Below are 26,240 nucleotides of genomic sequence, written 5' to 3'. Positions count from 1 at the left end.
GCAGGAGAGAGCTTTGCCTGTGGCTAGGAGGCTATTTTTACTCTGCCATCTTAGCAAGTTGGTGCTGGGATAGACATGTATCTTTCCTTCTTCACCCCACCTCATTTCTATCCAGCATGTTATATTTCTCTCCCTCCTCTCCACTTCTGTCCCCACTCACATTTGTCTGTTTCAGGGGGATCTTCTCTTTCCTTGGTGTGTCTTTTTCTATGCAAAGGGAAAGAAACAAAATATGAGTTCCCGTCCCTTCCTTTCACATGATAAAGGCAGAAGTTAAGACCAACCTTTCTCTTTTTCCCTTCCTTTTGTCCTTTCTCCTCTAGTCCCTCCTCCCCTATTTTTGGAGCTCTTTTTGGTTTCTGGTCCCCTGTCCTGTGAAAGGAGGAGGTGCCCCCCTCTATCTGATCCCACCTTCCATTATGTCCTCCCAGCTCCACGCTCTCTGCATGCATCACTGACTCGGCCAGAAACTCCCATGACTCTTCCTGGCCAGAGGATGCCTGCATCTCCCTTGCATCACCTTTCACCTGGCACTTCAAGAGTAAGGGCTTAGCACTGACAATTAGCAAGGACAGTAGATGGTGGCTTAGTCACTAAGTCGTGGCCAGCTCTTGTGACCCCCATGGACTGTAGCTTGCCAGGCTCCTCTGTCCATGGGGATTCTCCAGGCAAGAATACTAGAGTGGATTTCCATTTCTTTCTCCAGGGGATGTTCCCTGGAGATCCAGGAATCGAACCTGGGTCTCCTGCATTGCAGTCGGTAAACCGAATGAGCTACAAGGGAAGCCCCAGGACAGTAAAGGACGTTTTAAAATAATGTACTAGCGAACACAATCGTACTTTATAACAAAGTTTTATTAGGATTAAGTCAAATTAGAAAACTTCATGCTCTGCCGCTTGCCATATTTATCTGGAATGACCAGGATATACTTAGCTGAGTAGAAAATAATTTGTGCCCCTGGATTCTACCGTTTGGAAAGCAAGAGGATTGCCTGGCACCTCCATGGTTCGTGTCGAAAGCCTAAAGACTTGTCAACAAAGCATATGTTACTTTCAAGCTTTGGGCCCCACGAAGACGCTCATCCGATGCAGACTCTTCAGAACCTGGGCACCTATGACTCGGGCGGCCCTTTTTGGGCTGCCCTTTTTGGGGTCTGACATGAACATCTGTTATTTCAAGAGAAGCTGGGTTTGAGGTATCTTAATGGCTTAAAGGCACAGGTCGTGCAGCTGAATTAAAAGCTGTTGTGTTGGTCTCTCCGCCACAGGCCACGAGCCACGTCTTGTGAGGAGGGTGCTGATGCTGAGTCCTTGGCGCTGCGGGGGTGGGGGTGTGGCGGGTGGGGGTGGGGTGGGGGAGCTCTGCGCATGCGCGATCCTGCTCTTCTGGTTCCCGCACCGCGCTGCTATTCTCAGGTGAGAACTATAACTGGAGAGGAGCCTGGGCTATGGGATCTCATCGCCCCACAGACAGAAGGACCTGCCACAGAGCCAGGAAGTGACTCGAAAGCAAGCAAGGATAGGAAGCTGAAACCTGGTGCGGGGAAGAGAACCCCACTGTCCCTGGAAGGGGTCCCGCCAAGGGGGGAAGCGGCACTGAGTTTAGTGCGGAGTGCTTCCCAGCTGTGAGGAACCCCTTCAAGCAGTGGCAGGAGCCGCTTGAGATGCCCAGAAGGACAGGGGTCCCCACGCACCATGCCATCAGCAGTGGTGTAGAGCACTTATCTAGACAAATAGCCCTGGATCACTAGGAGCAAGTGGGACCCTGGGTTCTAAACATGTAAAACGTGTCACTTCCTGAATAAATGGGTATTCCCTTCAGCTTAGGAGCCACGCGTTTAAGCTCAGAAACTCTTTTTAAACAGAGTTTTAAAACTCTCCCTAAAGAGGGAATAGAATCTCAAATCTGAGGGAAGCGTCAGGAGAGCTGTACACAGCAAAGAAACACCTTCAGACCCAACTGTTTCATCCTTCCAGCTAGACGCCTGTCTCCTATCCCCACACCCTTCCCACCCTCCCCAGTTCATTAATAAAAATGGCACTGTCCAAAACTTAAATCAGTCGCCTAATATAAAGGGATGATAATAAATTTTCATTTCTGTGGGCACCAGAGGATGTATGTTTTGAATCTCTCCTTTCTGCCCTTCATACACTTTCCAATCTCTTTCCATGCACTTGGCCTCATCAGCTTGGCTTGTATTCCTCAGTGAGCCCTGCATGACCTGTGATCATGTCTGTGCTGTTCACGCCCATCAGTTCAGCTGGGATTGACTAGGAGTTTTCTCAAGCTTGAGTTCATAGCTTCCCAGGCCAAGGTCCCCCTCGTAAATGTTCTCCTTGCTTGGAGTCTGGGGTGAAGCTTTCTGGTCCTCCCCAGGAGGGCTGCAGGGTGAGGTGCCTTGCTCCTGGTAATTCATGGCAAGCTCGTCCTGGTTTACGATGCATTCAACATCATCCTCTTTGAGATGTTCCTAGATTTTGGAGAGAAAGAGAGAGAGTTCACTTGATAAAAGCAGAAGACAATAGCAGTCCTGCAGTTAATTTTCCTTTTTACACTGCCCTGTCTTGACTTGGCTGAAGTTTCTGGTATGCCACATGTAACCTTTTCCATGTCTGCAGGAGTTGTGAAACATTTCTAAAATGACCTTGAAGATGGACATCATCACATAATCATAAGAAGTCTCCAAGTCTCATCAGTAAGAGACTGTGTGCCAATTGAGCACATCTGTGGGTTAAATAAAATGCTAAAGGGGAGTTAAAATAAAATGCTGTGGATCTTTTGAATGGGTATCTAACCTGGATGAGAGGAGTTTTTAGAATCGTTTGACCTCAGAGTACAGAATGATTCCCAATATTGGTTTTGGAATGCACCAGTATTGGTTTTAATATTTTACCTCAATGTCTGCTATATTTTTTCTGAAAAGTTTTAAATGGGATGAGTGTCCCAAGGCTAAAAGTGGTTCAAAGTTTCCTTGGTGGGTAATGGTGGAAACCAACTAGATTTGGCCAATAAAGTTGTCCTCCCCTTGAAGAAAAGGAATTAAAATCTCAAATTTTCTTTCATTGGCTTTGGGAAGACCTCACAGAATTCCCTGTAGAATGAGCCCTGGTTAGGTGACCTTAGGTCAGTGGTTTCGAACTTCAGCCTGTACTGGAATCACAGATACTGGGTTCCTGAGGCCAGAATTCTGAGGTGGGGCCTGAGAATCTATGTTTAAAACAAATTTCCAAGTGAGGCTGAAACTGCTGGTCCAAGGACACACTGAGAATCGCCGGCTCAGGCTGTTGTGTTCTGAGCACGTGTGAAATCTGAGATGATTTTTTCTCTGTTTAGACATGGGGTCGGCCACCTCCAAGGGTGCCATAAACTCCAAGATTCTGCTCCTCTCCCATCTCTGACACTCTGATTTACTGGGAGGGAGTCTAATTGCTTCTCATCAGTTTATTTATTCCACTCCCTTCAGCTATAAGGCACCCGGCCTGATATTCAAAGCCTCAAAACATAGCAGTTTGTGAGTTCACATTACTTCTTTTATATTCTAAATTCATTTTATGGTTAAAAATATTGGTGACAGTAAAAAATTGCATTTTTAAAAAGAAGAATGAGCCCACATCAGCAACAATGGAAAAGAAAAGAGAGAAGCTTCTTGGTGTAGTGAATTTTAAGAACTGTATGCTTCCTCCTCAAGGCGGGAAGAAATAGTCCCAAGGTTCTGGGTTTTATCAGTGTTCACCAAGCCTGTCCCTCACGAGATGTTTACTCACCCCATAGGCCTGAGGACTGGTGAGCAGTCGGGAAATTGGGCCACACCATTCAGGTAACGTCGTGGTCAGTGGAGGACCAGAATGGGTTAGAATTGGTTTCAGGTATCTGTGAGGCCTGTTAAGGAATACTTGCCAAGAGGAAGTCAGGATTGAGTTTCTCACATAGCACAAACCTTTGTATGTAGTGAAAGATAGTTACTTTTACCTTCAAATCCCCTACTCCCTCACTGAGGAAGTAATGTGGCCTGCACAAATTTGCTATTTATGTTCTTTGATCCCCACACTTCCCAGCCCTCCTGGTAGTCTTTACTCATGGGGAAATGGCACCTGGACCAGCCAATGTCAGAGAGGTGTAAATGGTCCTCTTTTCCTTGCCTCTCCCACTCAACGTCTCCTCTGCTTAGAGAATATATTCTTAATAATTATTTGAAATAATAGCATAAAAGATTGTGTTTTCCTAAAACTGCACACACAGCTTAAACCACTGGTAATTTTCATACAAAAAGCAAGAGGTATTTCATAAAACATTCCCTCATTTGAGAACTGGGTAGTGAACACATTGTTTGCCAAAATAGTTATTTTCACTATTCAACACAGTCACTTTATACTTCATACATCAATGCATTGCCATACAAAATTATGTAAATAAGCTGGAGCTAGGTTTATTCTACTGTCTAACACCTGTCTTTCTCCTCTCTTCATCCCAAGGTGCTCTAACTAGTTAAAAGAAAAACCTGTTTATCTAAAGCCTTTAGGTTTCCCTCCAATCTAGCAATAATGAAATCCCTAGAGGCTGCCGCCTCAGGTTGCCTTTTTTTTTCCCCTCCCAGAAAGGTAGTGAAATTATTTCACCATTCCATCAGAAACAACTTTCAAGCTTTGTATTATTTCCTCTGCTGGAGAATAGTTCACCTCGTCAACTTTCTGAAATGCTATAATAATAGGGAGAGGTGAAAAAAATGGAAAGCATTTAATGTTGGTTCATGAAGATGCGCACTCATCCCCAGGCACTCAAGAGAAGATCTTGGTGGAAGCTCTACTGGAACCCATCCACGGGTGGACGACACCACTCCGTCATTTTGGGATGTCCTGAGTGTATGGGACAGAGGGGCATGCAGCCGGCAGGGGCCGGGAATCTGCTGGCCTCTGGCTTTGAATCATTCACCCCCACAGTGGGGACAAAGCAGGAGAGGCTCATGAACACAGCCTAGTTATGATGCAAGGAGAGCGATTGAAGAGATACTTAAGAGGGTCTGTGATTGCAACTGTGAGCGGAAAACTTGACAACTCCTTTCAGATGCGCAGCTGTTGTGCTCAGTTAAGGATGGAGAAGATATTAAAGTTCAGAGCCTGGCATTGCCTGCAACATCTTGCAAGTCTATCTACAACTCTGGAAAGCTCTTGATGATATTCCATTAATTTTTATTACAGAGTGTTATTTCCTTCATTTTATGGATGAAGGCATTGAGGCCTAAATATACGATGATTTTAAGTAATCCAGAGGCTCCCTTTACTATCTGGATCCACAAAGATCATATGCTAGCAGAGGGAATTTCTCAGGGTGGAACTGAACATGTGACCAGTTGGTTCTTCAGGGAGAAAACCTCTCAGACCACACCCCTGCTGGTGAGCTGTGGACCCACTCAGGCAGGAGCATGCGACCTAATAGGCTTTATGGTGTGCATAGGTCAGGGGAAAAAATTATTTTTGATAGGGAGCTGAGATGGAGGATATGTATGTATGTGTGTATATATATACACACACACACACACACACACACACACACATATATACACACACACACACATATATAACTGGAGTATAAGTCAAAGAAAATTCAGCCAATTTTATTTCCAGATGGAAAAGTGACGGATTCCCAGGTGGCATTAGTAGTAAATAACCCACCTGCCAATGCAGGAGACACAAGAGACGCATGTTCGATCCCTGGGTCAGGAAGATCCCCTGGAGAAGGAAATGACAACCCATGCCAGTATTCTTGCCTGGAGAATCCCATGGGCAGAGGAGCCTGGGGTTCTACAGAGGAGCTACAGTCCATGGGGTCGCAAGAGTTGGACACGACTGAAGTGACTTAGCAAGCACAGCACATAAATCAAAGAAAATCAAGCCAATTTTATTTCCAGATGGAAAAGTGACAGCAAATAAGCAACATTTTTAGTGATGCTGTGTAAGCTAAAATGGGGTTTGTCAAGGTTTTAAGTTTAGGAGAGGCCTGGGCGACTTCCATTGTTTGAGATTCTCAATATACTGAAAAATCAAAATGCCAAAACCATGTCACAAAAGGAAAACACAAATTTAAAATTGCACAATGAACATTTTCTTCTTTTCATCCTGATGTTATTGCTCAGTGGCTCAGCCGTGTCCGACTCTTTGTGACCCCATGGACTGCGGCATGCCAGGCTTCCCCATTCTTCATTATCTCCCATTTGCTTGAACTCATGTCCATTGAGTCAGTGACACCATCCCACCATCTCTGGATCCTCTGTCATCCCCTTCTCCTCTTGCCCTCCATGAGGTATCTCTTTAACTCTCTGTGTCTTATTATGGGAGCTAACAATCACTTACTTTGTGGCTTTCTGTGAATGTGAGGCCTGGACCAAATGGGCTACCATTTGGTCCCTCTGGACAGGCTCTGGGATTCCCAACTCAGAAGACTTGTGTTCAACTGGCAACTCTGCCCCTTCACTGACTCTATGACCTATGGTCTAGCGACTGACCCCTGTGAGCCTCAAGTATTGCTGTGAATGTTAGCTGATATAATGTGGGAAAATAGTGTTGCACTCTCTCACATGCCATTCAAATGCTATTTTATAAAATAATTATTTCTTAAGTAATACTTGTTGGAGAAAGTGGTGTGTCGACTGTTGTTCACATAACAGAGGAAAAATGATGCTAGGGTAGAGATGAGAGAATGGCACTCAGCACTTGGTGTGGTATCAGGAGTCACAAGCTAGTAGTTAGTGGTTGGAAAATTTAAGCTGCTCCTGCACCAAAAATAGCTATTTGGGTTAAACATTATTGTATGGGGGGCTGGTGTCAGGTGGTAGGTGAGAGGTAGGAGAATTTGTTGTCATAAAACTCTTCTTCTAGGAAGCTCGTGATGCCATTCTGGCTGTGTCTCAGTAGCTTCAGGTCAAAGGAATAACACATATATCCTGTGGCAGTGAATGGAATGTGTAAGTATCATCCACAGACACCATGTGGAGCAGGGCCTATGTTCGCCAACATCTTAGTTTGCCCAGAGCTTGCCATATATAACGTTATGTGCTCAATGGATGTTTATTGAATTTATGGTCTAGGAAAATATTCAAGGGTGCTATGAGTGATGGAGGTAGATTCTGGGTGACTATGCCAAGGGAAGAATGAAGGGGCCAGATGACAGCCAACAGATGAGGATTTCCTGAGGATAAAAGGCTGAGGAAGGTCAAGTCGAAAAGGACTTCTTGGGACTGAGATATTAGACAAATGGGACCATGTGGCAATGGCACAAGATAAAGTGGCTAGAAAACAGTCATCGTATCTCACTTGCTTGACCATTCATTTGTTCCTTCATACACTCACATGTTTTTATTTTATGTGCAAAACTAGTGGGGTACCCACAGAAGAAAATTAACAGTTACAGTCTGGTGGCCCATATGGTGAAGAATCTGCCTACAATCCGGGAGACCCAGGTTCAATCCCTGAGTTGGGAAGGTCCCCTGGAGAAGGGAATAACAACCCATTCCAGTATTCTTGCCTGGAGAACCCCATGGACAGAGGAGCCTGGTCGGCTACAGTCCACGGGGTTGCAAAGAGTCAGACACGACTGAGCAACTATCACTGTATAGAATGCAAAGTGTTTTTGCCATATATTCTTGTCTCTAGGTGATGGTCACCTTGAGGGTAGGGCTGTCCCCTTCACCTGGTAAAGTGGTTGATACATTTCAGATGTTCAAGAAATAGTTGTTGAATTAATGAAGACAATAAGCTCAAAGAGAATAAAAGAATTATTCAGTGGAATCCAGCCAGTTAGTTATTGGAAGAACTGGCCTTGAGATCCCAGACATTTCCATCACATTGAGCATCTTCCTTCTGTTACAGAGACACTGAGTAACAGGTCTCATCTGATTGGATAACTGATTTGGAATGGGGGAATCAGTGATGTTCTGAGTTCTTCATTGCTGAGCAGGGTCTGGAAAGTGGCTAGATCGCCAGGGTTACTGGAATTATTAAAATAGTAAGAAAACTCTTTTGATCTCCAGAAAACCTCTACTGCTGATTTTGCAAACTGGGTTATTTTTCCTATCAGGTTCTAGTATATGTTTGGAGAGAGAGATATTCCCCACTGGGTATTTTTGGTACAGCTAGTTTTGCTTTTCTAATAAGTTAGAAATACATCGAGATGAAATGTTAGGCTCTAGGGGGGAAAAAAAACCCAATGACTTTTCTCATCTTTAAAGGGCATGGGTTTGGGTATAGCAGTTTGGTTCAGGAGATGTAAGTAAAAGCTGGAGCTCTACCCAGAATTTAACATGCGTGAAATAGGAAAGACAATTAACTCAGGCCAAAAGAGAAAATGCATCTGCTATCAGCAGGTCCAGACCTAAATTTAGTGCTTAACTGAACTAACTTCCAAAGTACATGGTGACATTGATTTCTCTCTTCTGTTCATTTTTGCTTTGATTATTTTATTTATTTAAAATTTTTATTGGAGTATTATTGTTTTACAATGTCCTGTTGGTTTCTGCTGTATAACAAAGCGATGAATCAGCCATATGTATACACATATCTCCTTCTTGAAGCTCTCTCCCCTCCCACTCACATCCCACCCCTCTAGGTCATCACAGAGCACAGAGCTGAGCTCTCTGTGCTATACAGCAGCTTCCCACTAGCTAGCTATTTCACACGTGGTAGAGTATGTTTGTCAATCCCAATCTTTCAATCCTTCCCACCCTCCCCTTCCTCACTGTGTTTACACATCCATTCTCTATGTCTGTGTCTCTATTCCTGCCCTGTTAACAGGCTCATCTGTAAAATGTTTAGAATATTTTAAATCATCATTTTTTGCCCATTGTCTTTGGGGTCTCAAAGAGTCAGACATGACTGAGTGACTTTCACTTTTCACCTTCATTTGCTGAGTCCCCTCATGGTTCTTTACTCAGCATCCGTGAACAGAACTAGCAGAGGACATCTCCAAATTGTACACACCCTGTCACTCTTTCATTTCAATGTACAAATCACACCCTTTATGCTTTGTTTCACAGGAAATGGGGGCTGACAAGTTGAGTGTGTTCCCCCTCTTTCCTTGGGATTTACTGGATTCTGTAATTAGACACTGTCTTGCCATCTTACCTAAGGATGTGATCAACCATTCTGCTAAGTTGTCTTTGAGGTTCAGGTTGAAGGAAGGCTTTCAGAGTCCAGCCAAAGCCCTCCTCTTTAAGTTTCATCACTCTGTTCTCTCTTGCTCGACTTCAGTTCTGCACTGGGTACTCACAGGGAACATAGGGGTGGGATCCTGTCCCAGCAACCACTCTATTTCCAGAACAGTCTATCAGGATGGCACTTTCTCTTCCTGGCTATCCATGAAATTCTGGTTTAAAATCAAGGAAAAGGTAGAAACCCACTATTCACACACATGGGTGAACATGTATTCCTTTGGTTGACAATCTTAACCTTTACCATTCTAGAGGAAATGGCCCTAGGTAACTGCTGGGGCAGAATGGAAGTCTGGATAAGCATTCTGATAAATAAGCATAACTGTCTAGAATAAGCCAGCAAGGATTGACTGTAACCCCCCCCACACCCCCCCTTCAGCTTGATCCCTGAGTTCTGCCACTCATGTGTCTATTTGGTCTCCCTTCAAGGTCAATGTGTACATACCTACCTGAGAGCGTTTATCACATTGTCTTGAAGTTAATTGTTTACATCTCTGTCTCCCTCTTTAGATTCTAAGCTCCCTGAGGGCAAGGATGTGCGTTCCTGTGTGCTCAATCCGTTCAGTCCTGTCCAACTCTTTGCAGCTCACCAGGCTCCTCTATCCATGGGATTCTCCAGACAAGAATACTGGAGTGGCTTGCCATTTCCTTCTCCAGGAAATCTTTCTGATCCAGGGATCAAACCCACCTCTCCTGAATTGCTTACCCACTGAATCACTTAGAAAGCCAGAGGGCAAGAAATTTATTATCAAATAAAATCTCTTATGGTAAAATGGAAAAAGGATACATCAAACTTCACAAGCCTAATGTATTATATCTTAATGGAAGCTTCCAGATTGCAGGAAACAGAACTATGTGGCCTAATCCTTGTAGCCCTTTCCAGGTGTCTCATTCTAAATAAAACTTCTTCCTTTCCCCAAAAGTAACTGTATCCTGACTATTATATTAATCACTTCTTTGAGTTTTTATTATAGTTTTGTCACTTAAATATGCATTCTGACCCACTACAGTTTGGTCTTGCCTATTTTTAAAATGTATTATGTCTTTTAATCTATAGATTACTCTTCCACCCTCTTCTTTATGATTTATCTGCTAAAGAACTTGGGCCATTTGACCTGTGGAGTTTCCCATAGTCTGAATTGCTGTTTGCAGACTCATGTGCAACCCATCATGTTCCTCTGCCCTTTTTATTTCCTTCAAATTGCCAGCTGGATCCAGAGATGGGATCAGACTCAGGTTCTATTCTTTCCCTTCAGCAAGACTCAAGAAGGCACAGCATATCTGGCTGTCTCTCTGTGTGATCTCAGCAGCCACTGATGAGTAATACCTATATCTATTTGCTCACTGGGATGTGCAAACAGTGAAATTCTAATTTTATCTTTTTATTCTTTTATTAGGTAGAATACTTTAATAAAGAGACATTTTTTCATTTGTCCTATTGGAATGTTCAGTGGAATAGTCAATATAGGAAAGGCAAAATAAATGTTTGATTTATTCCCTCTGTTTACTAGTTTTCCAGGTAACGATTGGTTATGACTCCCTGAAAATGACTTTTTCTTTGCTTAAATATCACCATGAAGTAATGAATTTAAATGAATTTGATTGTAATTATTATCATCATTAAAGCTCAAACTGAAGCTTTTGGTCAATGGGAATCTTCAGATTGGCTTCTGAGTCCTATTGACATAATGCTAGTATATTTGATAGCTTCCTTGTCATTGTATGACAAGTTGTAGGTTCATCTTGTACATTTCCTCTTTTGGACCTCAAACCAGCTATTTCTACAACATTCCTTGGTGTTTTTTTCAGTGAGAAATGGTATTTTAATACCGCAATCTGGGCATCAAGGGTTGCAGTATACAATGGGGTGCTGGTAAATGTTTAACAACTGACTCACTAGAAAAAAAGGGCATTTCCCAATTTCCACAGTGTAAACACTCCCACTATGGCTTATTCTGATATATCAACATGAAGTTCTTAAATGTTGATCTGGGCAAACCTAGATAGCATATTAAAAAGCAGAGACATTACTTTGCCAACAAAGGTCCGTCTAGTCAAGGCTATGGTTTTCCAGTGGTCATGTATGGATGTGAGAGTTGGACTGTGAAGAAAGCTGAGTGCCAAAGAATTGATGCTTTTGAATTGTGGTGTTGAGAAGACTCTTGACAGTCCCTTGGACTGCAAGCAGATCCAACCAGTCCATTCTAAAGGAGATCGGTCCTGGGTGTTCTTTGGAAGAACTGATGCTAAAGCTGCAACTCCAGTACTTTGGCCACCTCATGCGAAGAGTTGACTCATTGGAAAAGACTCTGATGCTGGGAGGGATTGGGGGCAGGAGGAGAAGGGGACGATAGAGGATGAGATGGCTGGATGGCATCACCAACTCGATGGACATGAGTTTGGGTAAACTCTGGGAGTTGGTGATGGACAGGGAGGCCTGGCATGCTGTGATTCATGGGGTCGCAGAGTCGGACACGACTGAGCGGCTGAACTGAACTGAACTGAACTGAAGATGTGTACAGTCTGTTCTTACCAGCTCTTGTAAACCAGCTTCACCACATCACTGGTTATATATCTCATGAGTCCCTATGGATACTTCCAATTCAGTTCAAGAATTTATGATTCTCAAGTATATAGGAAATGGATAAAATTAGAATATTCTAATGACTCACTTATTTTATCCATAGTATTATAGTAATCTCATAATATACTACCATAATAATTACAGAATATGGATATTTTATAATATTTAAACATTTTTGCTTATCCTTCTGTCATTCTGCTACTGCTGCTGCTAAGTCGCTTCAGTTGTGTCCGACTCTGTGACACCCCATAGACGGCAGCCCACCAGGCTCCCCCGTCCCTGGGATTCTCCAGGCAAGAACACTGGAGTGGGTTGCCATTTCCTTCTCCAATGCATGAAAGTGAAAAGTGAAAGGGAAGTCACTCAGTTGTGTCCAACTCTTCGCGACCTCATGGACTGCAGCCTACCAGGCTCCTCTGCCCATGGGATTTTCCAGGCAAGAGTACTGGAGTGGGGTGCCATTGCCTTCTCTGTCTGCCATTCTAGCTTATTAAATAAAAAAATCTACAGTACAGCTATACATAATTGTGCTATATTTACATAGTCAGGACATATAACCACTACATTCTATATTCTCTCTCAAACCTCATTAAATCTTAGCTCTACAGGTAACTGTATATTTAATGCTCACCTTCAGGCCTTATGTCGATGGCTTTCTAGTCATTTGGATTGTCTGAAGCTTGTTCCTTAGTAGATTCCTCAGGAAGTATTCATGGGAACGTTCTCTGAGTTTGTGCATATTGATAACAAGTGCCCTTTATATATTGAAAGTCCATTTTATAAAATAAACGGAAATAAAATTGTTGACCTATGCTTTCTTTAGTTGATTGCTTAAAGTGTTTTTATTTTCTTTTGACATAAGGAGTAGCTCCTGAAAAGTCTAATGAAAATATAATTTTCTTTCCCTTATAAACCATGTATTTTTCCTTTAGATGCCCAAAGGACTTTTTAAAAAAGTTTATTAATTTCACTAATGTTTTCCTGATATTTGTTGTTCCTAATTGATAGTCTCATGTACACTGTGTGGTCTTTCAGTGTGTAGTTCCCAGTGGGTTAAGTGTGTTGTGTTTCAAGAAGTGAAAGTCGCTCAGTCGTGTCTGACTCTTTGCAACCCCACAGACTGTACAGTCCATGGGATTCTCCAGGCCAGAATACTGGAGTGGGTAGCCTATTCCTTCTCCAGGGGATCTTCCCGACCCAGGAATCGAACCAGTGTCACCTGCATTGCAGGCAGAGTCTTTACCAGCTGAGCTATCAGGGAAACTTCTCTTGAATTAGGACTTCTCTTGTTTCCTTGCTTTGCTTTTTCAAGAATTCTTTTTTTTCTGACTGTTCAGTCTTCTTTACCTGTCTTCATTTTTTTTTCACTTTCTCTTAAAACTTTTAAATCTTTGTTCTTCATTTCCTTTTAACTTAAAACACTTTCCTTTTACCTGAAATTCCTCCTAAGGTATTATCCATTGTGTTTATTTGCTTGTGTAGCCCTTCTGATTTTGCTATTCATTTCTGATTTTTTTTTTAAACTTTTAAATTGTCTCCAGAGTTTTTTCTTATTTGTGATTAATTTTGTTCTTTCATAGCTTGTATCATTTTCTTAATGTCTTTTAACCTGTTTTAATATAGTATGTTATAGTTTTGATCTATTTATGGGTACATCTTTCTGGCATTTTTTCATTATTTGTAGAGATGTTATCCTGTTCCTTATCCCCTTTTTTTCCCTTATAATAAGTCTCTATGTGATTTGACTTCTTTTCTATTGTTCAGTTTTATGCAAAATTAGTTTTCCTGAACTTAAAGAATGAGGCAGTGCTCAGGAAAGCTGTCCTGACTTCACAGGAATCCCTCTTCTGCTGTGTGTACATAGTGGTAAACATGGCAGCTTGCATTCTGAGCTTTCCTGCCCTGTTTCCTATGTCCACTGCCTCCCCCCACACTCCCACCAGCTGATCTGGACCTTGCCTTTCCAATCGTCACTATCATCTCTATGCAGCTCAGTTTTGATGCCACGCCAAGGTCCTTTCTCCTGAATGCTGCACACTGACCTGGAAGGGAGCCCTCTGAAAAAATGCCCATGTGCTCATCATTTGTACATAATTTTAAGAACTCTCAGGGGTCTTGATTGCTCCGGAGATTGAAAGACTGCTATTGCCACCGTCTTCTTCCCAGAACCCTCCAGGACTGTATTTTATTTGATCTTAAATTGTTGGTAATTATTAATAGTATTTAGCACATTATTCGGAGAAGGCAATGGCACCCCATTCCAGTACTCTTGCCTGGGAAATCCCATGGACGGAGGAGCCGGTAGGCTACAGTCCATGGGGTCTAAGAGTCAGACACAACTGAGCGACTTCCCTTTCACTTTTCACTTTCATGCATTGGAGAAGGAAATGGCAACCCACTCCAGTGTTCTTGCCTAGAGAAACCCAGGGACGGGGGAGCCTGGTGGGCTGTTGTCTACGGGGTTGCACAGAGTCGGACATGACTGACACGACTTAGCAGCAGCAGCACATTATTAACGAATGGGGATGTGGTCTAGCTAGATCTGTAAATCTAGAGCACATTTGTACTCTGTCTGAATTGCCCAAGCTAACTGGGAATTGTCCATAATTAAAACACTGTAGCTTTGATTTACCAGAATGAACTTCCTATGTTACACCAGGTGAGCCCAATGGCACCTGGAATCAGGGTTCTTAACTTCCCCTGGTCTTGGGCTAGTGAAAAAATGCCTGTGTGCTCATCATTTGCATACAGTTTCACAGGACATTTTAGAGATACCTTAAAATGTATCCATGCTCCCCTAGAGATCCTGAGCTAGGAAACTGGCAATTAAGTATTAAGGACCAGGGCAGACTAAAGACTGAAAAAATTATGTCGGTTGCTATCCTGTTCGTATAGGGAGTTGGTTTCTATCACTGGTATCTATACAGTCTACCTATTAAATATTAATTCTATCAGCTCCAGATAGACAATCCAGGGGCAGAGAAAGGGCAGTGGAATTTGTTGGAAAGGTTAAAGGAAAGAAGACAGTTGTAGGATACCAAAGCAGCCAGTGTAAGTAGGGCAAGTGGACACAAGATAAATGGAGGGAAATATTGGAATCTTGAGGCTGGAGGAAAAGAAACCTGAGAGTTCATCTGATCCACAGCCTCGGATCTAAATACAAAAGAAAGTCTAAATCTGGAGTTTCTCCAAGTGTGGTCACCTGATATCTGTATTACACTGGCTTTTTGCTTCTTAAAATGCAGATTTCCGACCTGTTGACCCTGACCTCCTGGGTAGCCGCCTAGCAATCTGCATAATAACAACCCCTTTAAAACCACTAAATGGCCTAAGTGATGCAGAGCAGAATGACATCTTGTCTCTTGAAGGATTCTGGTTGTGGCCGGGCCACATCTATGAGCTACACTGTACAATAATAACCAGGACAATAATGTTACTTTTACTACCATTGGTTCTCCTCCTACTATTGTGTCCTGAAGATTTTTCCCTTTGGGCACAGAATGGGATCACAATTTCCAGGAATCTTTGCTGCCTATCAGATGCAGTTAAGTCCGTTTGCACCATAGAGAAGGTTACACTTGGCTCATTGTTTTGACAGAGAACAGTTGTGGAGAAGAATGCTGCTGTTACTCACACAGAGTGAATCTTGGCTTTTCCTAGCCTTCTGGTCATTAGGGGAAGTGCTGCCAAAGACCCAGACCCCTTCTGTTAGCTCATGGTGATTTCAACCAGAGGCTTTTATGGGTCACTTGCCTTGCGGTGTTTTGAAGAACTGGGCTGTGAGAAGTGACTCTGCACCAGCATTCCGAGTCTCAACTCTGGTTTGGAGTACAATTTTTATTTGATTTCTGCTCCCACCCCCCAACACTGATTGAATGTGGTCTTGAGTGCTGGAGTCTCAGCTAGCTACCGTAGAGTTCATATTTACTATGGAGTTGGCTATGCCTGCCCAAACCCTCTCTGGCTCATCCATGAGCCTGGGCCCTTTTGCTGGACATAAGAATAGAATGTATGCCTGAGGGGGACTGGTCCTCCTGTGGACATGGGCGGGAGCCCCCATGTACTCATCTTCTGCCTCGGGAAAATAGGAATAGTCACTTCCCTACTGGCAGCTTGAACGTGGACCATGGGTCAGGATGCTCAGAGCACAGAGCTAAAGAGGGAACTACCTCCAGTGCTTTCTTTCATGGGGAGGAAGGCAGCAGGCACCAAACACAGATGGCTGAGGTTCTGGCTTGTGACTGCCTCTCAGTCTGAGCAAATGTCTTCGACTCCTGGTGCCTCTATTTTCTCATTGCTAAGGAGACTCATGATGCTCTGGTAGGTCTGGTTAGGTAATTATTTAGAGACTGCAATTACCTTGTGTCTTTGATTACCAGGGCTGCATCACAAAGTACTACACACTGGGTGGCTTAAAGTAACAGAAACGTATTGCCTCACAGTTCTGGAAGCCAGGAGTCTGAGATCTAGGTACGGCAGGGCTGGTTCCTTCTGAGGCCTCTGAGAGCCAAGCTGCCCGCTGCCTCTCTCCCGGCTACTGGCCACGGCCTGAACTCCTGAGTGTTCCTTGCCTTGTAGGTACATCCCTGCATCACTATCTTCACCTTCCCCTGCTGTCTCCCTGAGTCTTCACAGGACTGTCTTTATAAGCAAACCAGTGTTATTGGATTAGGGACCCATCCCATTCCAGTATGACTTAGTCTTAATTTAAATAATTATATTTGCAAAGCACCTATTTCCAAAGAAGCTTACATTGTGAGGTATGAGGGGTTAGGACTTAAATATATCTTTAAAAGACGCTTGCTCCTTGGAAGAAAAGCTATGAAAATCCTAGACAGCATATTAAAAAGCAGAGACATCACTTTGCAGACAAAGTCATGGTTTTTCCAGTAGTTATGTACGAATGTGAGAGTTGGACCACAAAGAAGGCTGAGCACCTATGAATTGATGCTTTTAAACTGCGGTGCTAGAGAATATTCTTGAGAGTCCCTTGCACTGCAAGGAGATCAAACCAGTTAACCAATCAACCCTGAATACTCACTGGAAGGACTGATGCTGAGGTTGGTTGAAGCTTCAATACTTGGGCCACCTGATGTGAAGAGCTGACTCACTGGAAAAACCTCAGATGCTGGGAAAGATTGAGGGCAGGAGAAGAAGGGGCAGCGGAGGATGAGATGGTTAGATAGCATCACTGACTCAGCGGACATGAGTTTGAGCAAACTCTGCGAGATAGTGGAGGATGGGGAAGCCCGGTGTGCTACAGTCCATGGGGTTGCAAAGAGTTGGACATGACTTAGTGACTGAACAACGACAAATACCTTTTGGGGAGGGGGATATAATTCAGCTCATAACTTCCTGCTTCTTCTGAATAATCCCATGTCTTCAGTGTATTTTTTATTTATTTGTGGAGAGTAGTTAGACAGGTTGGGTTTGAATCACAACTCTTATTATCTGTGAGTAAGCCAATTTCTTAAGCCCTTTGAGCCTCATTTTTACCATCCATAAAATGGAAATAGCTTATAATAGTGATCTCATAGGGGAGAGGATTAAGTGAGATAAAAAAGCACAGGTCTGGGCACATAATAAGTGCTCAACAAACCTTAGTTAACATAATTATTACTGGTTTTCGCTATGTCCTTTGAGGAATTGTAGGTATTAGAGATATATTTAAAATGCCCCCCCCAGTTTGCTCTCCCCCGACATGGCCTGCTTCCTACTGTTTCTTCTGCTGGCTACTACACTGACTCCCAGAAGATTCCCTTGTGTTCTTGGAGCTGCGTCCTGCACAGAGGTGCCCAGGGAGGCTCGGCTCCCTGCTTCATGTCAGCAGGGCTTCAGATGGAGCACTTGCTTTCCGAAGCACCTGACATGGGAATGACCTGTCTCCACAGGGGTAAGACGCTTGCTCGGAAGGGAGGTGTTTTCATGTTGGGCATCGGGCTTTTAAGGTTGCCTTAGAGCAGCCGTTTCTCATCACTGTGTTCTTCTGAGCCCTGGTTGTCCTTGAGGCGAATCCCACTTTCCTATATACTCTGAAGACAGTGCCTCTTCCTGGCCATTTCGTGAACTCCTAGTAGAATGCACATCCCTTGGCTTTTGAGGAAAATAAATCTCTCTCTCTCTCTCTCTCTCTCTCTCTCTCTCTCTCTCTCTCTCTCTCTCTCTCTCTCTCACACACACACACACACACACCCCAACAATGCTGACTGCTGTAATCCACTGAGTTTTTTGCACATACGGGAATCAGAATATACAATGCTGGGTTATTTTGAGCTGTGGAATGAAGCCTGTTCAGGAGACATTAGAAAATCTTTTTCCTTTGAGAGGACACAAGAGGAGAGCCCTGTGTTATTACGGGGTCACTTGTCATAAATAATCTCACTTTCCTCTCCAGGCACATTTTTCTCTCAGATGCAGTCACTTGCAAACTTTTTTCCCCACCTCTAACCCCTACCTGGAAATGCATTTTACAATTACTTCTCAGTACATGTCCTAACATCTACAGAGTCATAAAACTAAAGATAGTGTGTGGTGCACTTGGATCTATTCCTGCTCCTATTTGTTTTATTCCTAGCCTATTCTCCCATCCGATGCTATCCCATTCCCTCTGTCCTCTATTTGCTCATCTTGGGCATTACTAGGATGTACCAGTACCCAGGTCTCCTGTCTTTCTGGTACATCAGCATTTGTGAAGAAGGTACACGGGCTTCTTTGAAGTAACTAGGGCCATATCACTAACTCTGACCAATGTGCTCTGGTCATGGGGCACACAGTGTGCTAAGTTGCTTCAGTTGTGTTCGACTTTGTACGACCCCATGGACCATAGCCCGCCAGGCTCCTCTGTCCATGGGATTCTCCAGGCAGGAATACTGGAGTGGGTTGCCATGCCCTCCTCCAGGGGATCTTCCCAACCCAAAGATCGAACCAGTATCTCTTGTCTCCTGCATTAGCACGAGGATTCTTTGCCACTGGCACCACCTGGAAAGCTCCTGGTCATGGTGACTAGTATCATTTCAGCGCTGAAACACAAGAAGCCAACATCCCTCCAGCTGACTCTCTTCCTGCTATGGTGACCCAAGGAGGCCTCAGGTTGAGACGGTGGAGTCACAGATCAAAGTTGCTTGCATCGCTGGGTGGCCACACGGAGGACTGCCACTCTAGAGTGTCATCTGCATCTTCAGCAGTCTTTAAGTAAGAGAAAAATAAAAGTGTTTGATGGGCAACTGAGATTTGGGAGGTGTTTGTTACTACAGAGTAGTCTGTCCTACTCTAATGTGGTATTCTTGCATATTTCTTTTCTTTCTTTTTCAAGAAATGTTGATCTTGAGTTATTAAAATGATTCCATGACCTACTATGGATTGCCTTGTACAGTTTGCAAATCATTTCCCCAAAGCATCTGCCACATTAACAGCCCCGAAGTTTGGATGGAGAGAGAATCCCATAGAGGAGGGTGAGCATCCACTAGAGCAGTCTCTCCTCAGGGTTTCAAGTGCCAGGGTTGGGTGACTTAAGGACTGAGTAGTTGTGTGATTTGAGACTGAAGAGATTTAGGATGCAATAATGTTGATGGGGAGGCACCACAGACTAGTTCCAAAGGTGACTGAGTAGTGTTCTGTGGGATTTTTTTTTTTTTTTTTTTTTGCTTTTTGGATGGATGTGGATCCAGATTCAGGCCTCATATATGCTACATTTTATTAATATCAATAGCTTATGTGTATTGAGAACCCACATTACCAATGTATCCCAGTTATTATTAAAAGACGTTGGAGTACAAAGGCATGGCTGCTACCACAGTGCTGTCAGGTGGTAAGATCACAGGCCTCCCATGGCTGTGTCCTGGGCCAGATACTTGAACTTCCTTATCCTCTGCTGATACCACATACCTTCTCAACTCTACTCCCCATGCTTGTGAGACACTGATTCCTGTTTATGCATCACTGAACCTCTGGGCCTTTGCATATGATGTTCCTCCCACTTGAACAGCTTATCTTTTCACCTTGGCACTTGGAAATCCTACATTCCTTCAGGTACAACTCAGCTGTCACTGTGAACCAGGATCTCTTTCATTGCAGGATTCTCCTTCATTGTGGATTATTTACCAGCTGAGCTACCGGGGAAGCCCCTCTGACATTGTTGATCATTTATTTACTTTTCTAGGACTTTCTGCTCTCTACCTTTTAATTATTAAAGTTCAATTCTCCTCCTCCATTCCCACCTTGGGCCAGAGCTGCTGTCTTTTAGCTTTTTCATCTTGGGGTCCCCCCTCAAATTCCTTCTAAATAAAGAGCTTCCTATGAATAACAATAACCATAATACATACCCCAAAGTTAGAAGATTCACTAACTTAAAAAAGCAAAGTTGGTTTACAAAGACTTGGAAGGCCTTTGTAGGCTACTCACAGTTTCCATATTTACCAAATACTATATAGATTTTTTCTTTGCATGTTCTGTTTCCTTTACCAGGAATGTCCTTCCTCACTTTGTCTTTGGAGGAGGTCCATTTATTCTTTAAAGTCCAAGTGATAGATTGCTTTTTCCCTATCCAATATCCAGTCTTCCTTTTTCCCTTACAATAGTAAGAGGTTCTATTTCCTCAGCAGATTAGGTGGCCAATGAAATGGAAGAAGTTTGTTGGGTAGAATTTCTAGACAAGCTTTGCAAAGGGCATCAAGTTTGTCCTTTCTCCCTTCTTGCCTGAGACTTGTATGTGCCGTCTGAAGCTCCAGCAGCCGTTTTGGGGCCATGAGATAAGCTTGATGATAGAAGCTGTACACCAAGGATGATAGAAGAGAAAGATAGGAGGACCACAGGAATATTGATGACATTCTAGAAGTCTGCTACCAGCTGTAAGTTGATTAATACTGGGCTTTTTTTACATGAGATGAAACCTCTATTTTGATTAAGCTATTGTTACTTGGATTTTTGTTATATGCGGCAAATCATAAAGTTCTTCTTTATCTATTCCTGTATCCTAACTAGGGATTTTTTTAAAGCTGTGGTTCCCATAGGCCTTCACTCAACTTTCTGATTATATTTATTGTAATATATAAGAACTATTTGACTTTATATCTCCTCCCCTGTTAGACTGTGAGCTCCTTGAGGGAGGAACATTGTCTCATTCCTTTCTGTATCTGCAGTGTTTAATGCTCAGTAGGCAGAATGAGTCCTCTCAATTGATGTTTGTTGAATTGAATTGAGATTTGAAACATATTTCGGATTTTCTGTTGACATGCAGATTCTTTTGGAAAGGATATTATCTGAAACCTGAACCTTATTCGGGATTTAACTGGCAAGAAATAATATCATGGGAAATGACACTGGACGGGGGCCTTTGAGAGGAGGGTGTGAGGGATGAGTAGGGCTGGACTGGCCACAGAAGGAAAGGTGGGAAAAACCACAGCCATGGGTTTCAGCCAATTTGGATCTCCCCAGGGTAGCTCTTGTTTGCCGTTATGCTTTTCCGGACACAGAACCTTGCCGCTACCTGGAAATCCCTAGAGGAGTCTGCCTGCATTGGAATGCTTTACCTCAACCCTCCTGCCTTCTGAGAGGCAAAGCTTCTCTCCCGAGACTGGGTATCACAGATAACTGGCTCCTTGGGCATAGCTGTGAGTGCCTCTCGTGCGCCCCAGCCCTGTCCCCTTGGTCCTCCCGAACCACTTTGGAAGGGTCTGTCACTCTTGAGTTGCAAGATTAAATGAATGCATCTTTGGATAAGATGCTTTTGGGCGCTAGATCAAAGTCTTGCCTGCCGGGGCTCTGGACCCCTTTCAGAGTGAGTATAAAACCTGTGCCACTCTTTCAGTGAATTACGGGGTGCAGAAGGAGAGAAATCCTGTATATTCACTGTATCTACACATCTTCTCAGGAGCAGAGCTCAGGGGGCCTCCTCGGAAACCAGCACACAGAAAGTGGAAAGATGCGCTTTCTATTAAAACCGTTCAAAAATATTATTGCCGTAGACAAATGTGATCCTTTGGCTAAATAAAACCACTGGAGAGCAAATTAAACCATGCCACATTATATGATTATTCCCTCTTTGTAAAAACAATAAAAAAAATGTGTTTGGTAGCTTTGCTCTGTGTTTGTATGTCTGTTTTAATAAAAGGCTCCAAGGTCTTTTTGTTGTGTGTGTGAGTCAAAGATCTGGACATAAGCCAAACTAGTGGCAGGAGCTGTCCCACTTGCCACAGAAAAAGGAAGAAAAAAACACCAAGTCATTATACAATTTCACTCTCCTAAATCAAACCTTCCATTTGCCACGATTATTTACCATTGCTTTGTAATTGTGAGCAGACAGCTGAGTAGGGACTGGAAGTCTATTCATTCTTTAAAGTGACATAAAGTGGCACTTGCAGTCCCAAATGATAATTGTTCTTTTCTCCTTGTTAATACCCAACCGTGCCTCGGAGTTCTGTGAAAGATTCATTTACTGCCAGCTCCAGAAATTTCTGTGGGGCTTGGCTCTTGGCCTCTTTTTGAAACCCAATCTGAAATCACCCTGAGGAATTGGTAAGGCTGAATTGGTTGTGACCTTCAGTCAGAATTCCTCTCTAAATATTTTAGCAGGATGCAGAACTTTCCCTACTCAGTAGGGGCATGGGTGAGAAATATTGGCAGCGTCTCAGAAATATGATTACTTTGAGGGCATTTCCAGCTCAACTTGAATCTTAGGAACTGGAATTTGGTAAGGAAATTAGATTTTATGGGATTTTCCCCTATTTAAGAGGAACTTGGTATTTAGACAAAAATTTTAAGTCCATGGGAACCACTCTGCAAAGAGGGAGGGTCCTTGCTCTGTGGCTGTGCTCTGAGGGGTTGCCCCACTCCCACGTGGAAGTGATCATTTAATCTGCCAAGCCTGATAAAGCCTTCTTAATGAGTGACACTGACAAACTGGGTGATAAAGATCGGCTGCATCCTTTGGCTCTGTGTGAGCTGTAGATCCCTGTTGACTTGAGATCCCTATCAGCTGATTATAAACAGGTTAGAGAAGGCAAAGATCAAAGGGTCTTCCTACTATGGGTGATTTCCTGCTACTCTTGCCCTCCAATTTCACATTCTGTGTGACACTGTCGAGTTTCTGACCTGCATTAGAATCAAAAGCAGCAAGCTCATGCTTCTTTGGCCCTCAGGCTCAGAACTGCAATATTAATGGTGCTCAGCATTTATTAAACATTAAGTATGTTGGAAGTTCTGTGTTAAGTGCTCCACATGAATGATCTCCTTTCATCTGAGGAAGTAGTTTTATCACTATCCCCATTTTATGGATGAGGAAACTGAGGCCCAGGGAGATGAAACCACATAGCTAGGAGATGATGAAGCCAGAATGCACACTAGGGCTGCTATCCAGCCAGCCTAACTGTCTCTCATCTTGACTCTGGAACTCAAAGCAGCACAAAAGAGTTGATAGAAGTGTGTCTAATATAAGACCTTCGGTTTTCTGTATTCTCTGAGGCTGCTTCTGCACCATTCACACCTGAGGCCATCAACTAATAATGACTGCAGCCCACGAACTTTGTGGTGTGATTCATGGGTTTGGGGCAGAATTATCGGTGTGAAAGGATTTGCCATGGAGGGGTCTACTAGAGACTTCCATTTGTAATGGTTGGAGTTTTAATAATTTTTCCACATATCCCTGGTTTCTTGAGGGAAAAGAAGAGGAAAGCAGAGACAGCCTGGAGGGGGAGCTGGGCTGTCTCCCCCTCCCCTTTTCTCTCAACTGCATACTGTTTGAGATTCTATTCATGAGCTGTAGAGTTTTGAGGCTTGGAGGAATTGAATGCACAGTTGAGGGAGTATAAGATGTGACTTATAACCAGAACTTGGGAGAGACTGGAATATAGAGGTTAGTAATGGGCTTCCCAGGTGGGTCAGTGGGAAAGAATCCACCTGCTGATGCAGGAAATAGGGGTCCGATCCCCGGGTGGGGAAGATCCCCTGAAGGAGGAAATGGCAACCCACTGCAGTATTCTTGCCTGGGAAATCCCACGGACAGAGGGGCCTGGTGGGCTACAGTCCATGGGGTTGCAAACAAATTGGACATGACTTAGTGACCAAACAACAACACTGACAAATTTCCTTCTCTTTCACCCAAGAAAAGGGAAGTCAAGGACCTTCAAGAGTTAGTCACTCTAGAAGTTGGGGTGTTTTCATCTTTCATGAGCCATCCACTGCTTGAACAGGAGTCATTATTTTCTCTTAACTGGGCTTGTTCATTGTGACTGATTCTGAGTGTTTTCAAAGGAAGACGAGCATGTGCTCTTGAGGTGGTAGTGGTAGGGAAGGGATGGGGTTTCGATAAACCTTCCCAGAACCTGCTGAGGGCTACAGCCAGGTGCTGGGGCTGTGAGCACAGTATTGCTGGACATAGAGATTCTGCGGTCTTCTTGAGGATTTGGAGGAGGCCAAGCCAAGCATTCTATAGCTCTTTCTGTTGGAGTCAGCAGAACCACAGGGCTCCTGACGCTGCTCAGAGCTCCTGAGCAGCGTCAGGAGCCCTTGGAGTAAATCTGACACTTGCAAAGGAGGCCAAAGCAGTCTCAGTTCAGGTGGTTCCCGGGGTCAAGCCGATTACGGAGGTTTACAGCCTGGCGACATCCCCTCCAGCCCCCACACTTGCCTTCGGCTGGGCCCTCACAGGATGTTCCTGCTCAGGCTGAGGCTGCATTGTTTCATGCAGTGGACTTACATTCTTTTTTCTTTCATTGATTCTTCCCAGTTTAGGGGTGCAGTCTGGATATAAGAGGAACTGGAAACATTCACACCAGATTTCAGTGACTTCAGATAACCAGCATATCAGCATCTCCTAGGGTTTCCCCCAGGAGGCAGATAAATCAGATTAAGTCCAAATCCTTTAGAATCAAACTTCATAGTGTCTGATAGATTGTGAAAATTGGTGCCAAGGACTTGAGTCCTTATAGCTCACGTCAGTCGTCGTGCATGCTAAGTCGCTTCAGTCATGTCCTACTCTGTGTGACCCTATGGGCCATAGCCCACCAGGCTCCTCTGTCCATGGATTCTCTAGGCAAGAATATTGGAGTGGGTTGCCATGCCCTCCTCCAGGGGATCTTCCCGACCCACAGAGTCATTAGAAGTTTTAAAGCAAAATGTGGTTCCCCTATTTATTTGTATTTATTTACTTATGGCTATGCTGGGTCTTTGTTGCTGTGCATGAGCTTACTCCAGTTGCGGTGCATCGGCTTCTCATTGCAGTGGCTTCTCTTGTTGCAGAGCACGGGTACTACTGAGCCTAGGTGCTCAGGCTCAGTAGTTGTGGCCCACTGGCTTAGTTGTTCCAAGGCACGTGGGATCTTCCCAGGCCAGAGAGTGAACCCGCGTCCCCTGCATTGGCAGAGAGATTCTTATCCACTGGGCCACCAGGGAAGTCCCACCCTGTATTTTTGGACCTCACAAAGTATGTGTCAGCAAAATTCTCCATCTCTCAGTGCCTACTCTGTTTTGGTAGCTGAGCTGGTGTAGGATGGGAGGTAATCCTGGCAAGCGGACGAGAGAGGCCACTGGAGTGACCTGGAGGAGGAGGCAAAACCGATACTTTTTGCCATATTCTGTTTGACCTTGGGCTTGGCCAGCAGTCTTCCGCTGACCATTTAGAAAAGTGCTAATAGGGCAGACTGTGAATAATTTGATGACTCAAAAAATAGCCTGTTAAGGCGCAGACATCAAAGGGTGCTATGGACCAGAGGGAAAAATTCTTTTCTCTTTTCTTTATCCTCCAGGAGCGTCTACCCCTGTGCTTGCCATTGCTAGCTCCTCTTGTGATTTCGTGTCTCATTTCTGTGATTCACAGGTGACTGAAGTGGAAAGAAGAACTGGGAGCAGATCACGCATTGGTTTGAGTTATCCTTGCAAACTCACTCTCTTTGCTGGCACAACGAAGGAGCTGAATGTGCAGCTATTCCCCCGGGGTTTGGAATAATTCCCGTAGCTGCTATTCAAGGAGGCCAGGACAATCATTTTCTCATTTTCTGCTCAGCACCTTGTCCTTCAGTGGTGATGGAATAACAGTGAGTTAGTTTATAGAATCATTGTATCTATGGACCTTCGCACTTCTTTAATTAGGAATGGTAGGCTGTGAGGAGAATTCTCATGACGTGGATACCAAGGGGGATTTTAGAGACTAAAAAATATTCAGAGGTAAACGATTTGGTTTTTCCAGAAGGCACAAAATGATGCCAAATGCTTACACTTAAGTATCACTAAGATGTTATTCTCCAGTAGATTCTGGCTTGTCACATCAAAAAATATCTACCTCAAAAAAAAAAAAACACATTTAGGCTTTTGATTGATTTGTTTTTATTCAGAAAAGCAGAAATGGAATTAATTTTAAATGTGGAGAACTGGTCATTGCTTCTACTGCTGACAGTAGGTACTACAATAGGAAAAAAAAAGGAACATTTCCCTCTGAACAGAGTTGTAGTGAACGGAGAACCAAA

At 43.7% G+C, this 26,240-nt stretch overlaps 1 protein-coding gene across 2 annotated transcripts in view; it reads right to left on the bottom strand.

The window, feature by feature from the left end:
* Positions 1-837: 837 nt before the first annotated feature.
* The window catches only part of SLC9A9 (solute carrier family 9 member A9), a 652,914-nt gene continuing 627,511 nt past the window's right edge, over positions 838-26,240 (bottom strand). For both annotated transcript variants that reach the window (XM_004003282.5, XM_042235926.2), the window contains exons 15-16: positions 3,766-3,871; positions 838-2,471 (exon numbers count right to left, since the gene is read on the bottom strand). In XM_004003282.5, the coding sequence (XP_004003331.2) occupies positions 2,253-2,471; positions 3,766-3,871 (325 nt within the window). In that variant the 3' untranslated portion in view covers positions 838-2,252. The remainder of the gene's footprint in view (positions 2,472-3,765; positions 3,872-26,240) is intronic.

This window comes from Ovis aries, chromosome 1, assembly GCF_016772045.2.
Source record: "Ovis aries strain OAR_USU_Benz2616 breed Rambouillet chromosome 1, ARS-UI_Ramb_v3.0, whole genome shotgun sequence".
NCBI lineage: Eukaryota > Metazoa > Chordata > Mammalia > Artiodactyla > Bovidae > Ovis > Ovis aries.
The sequence above is the reverse complement of the archived record's forward strand: the minus strand, read 5'-3'. Positions and strand labels throughout refer to the sequence as shown.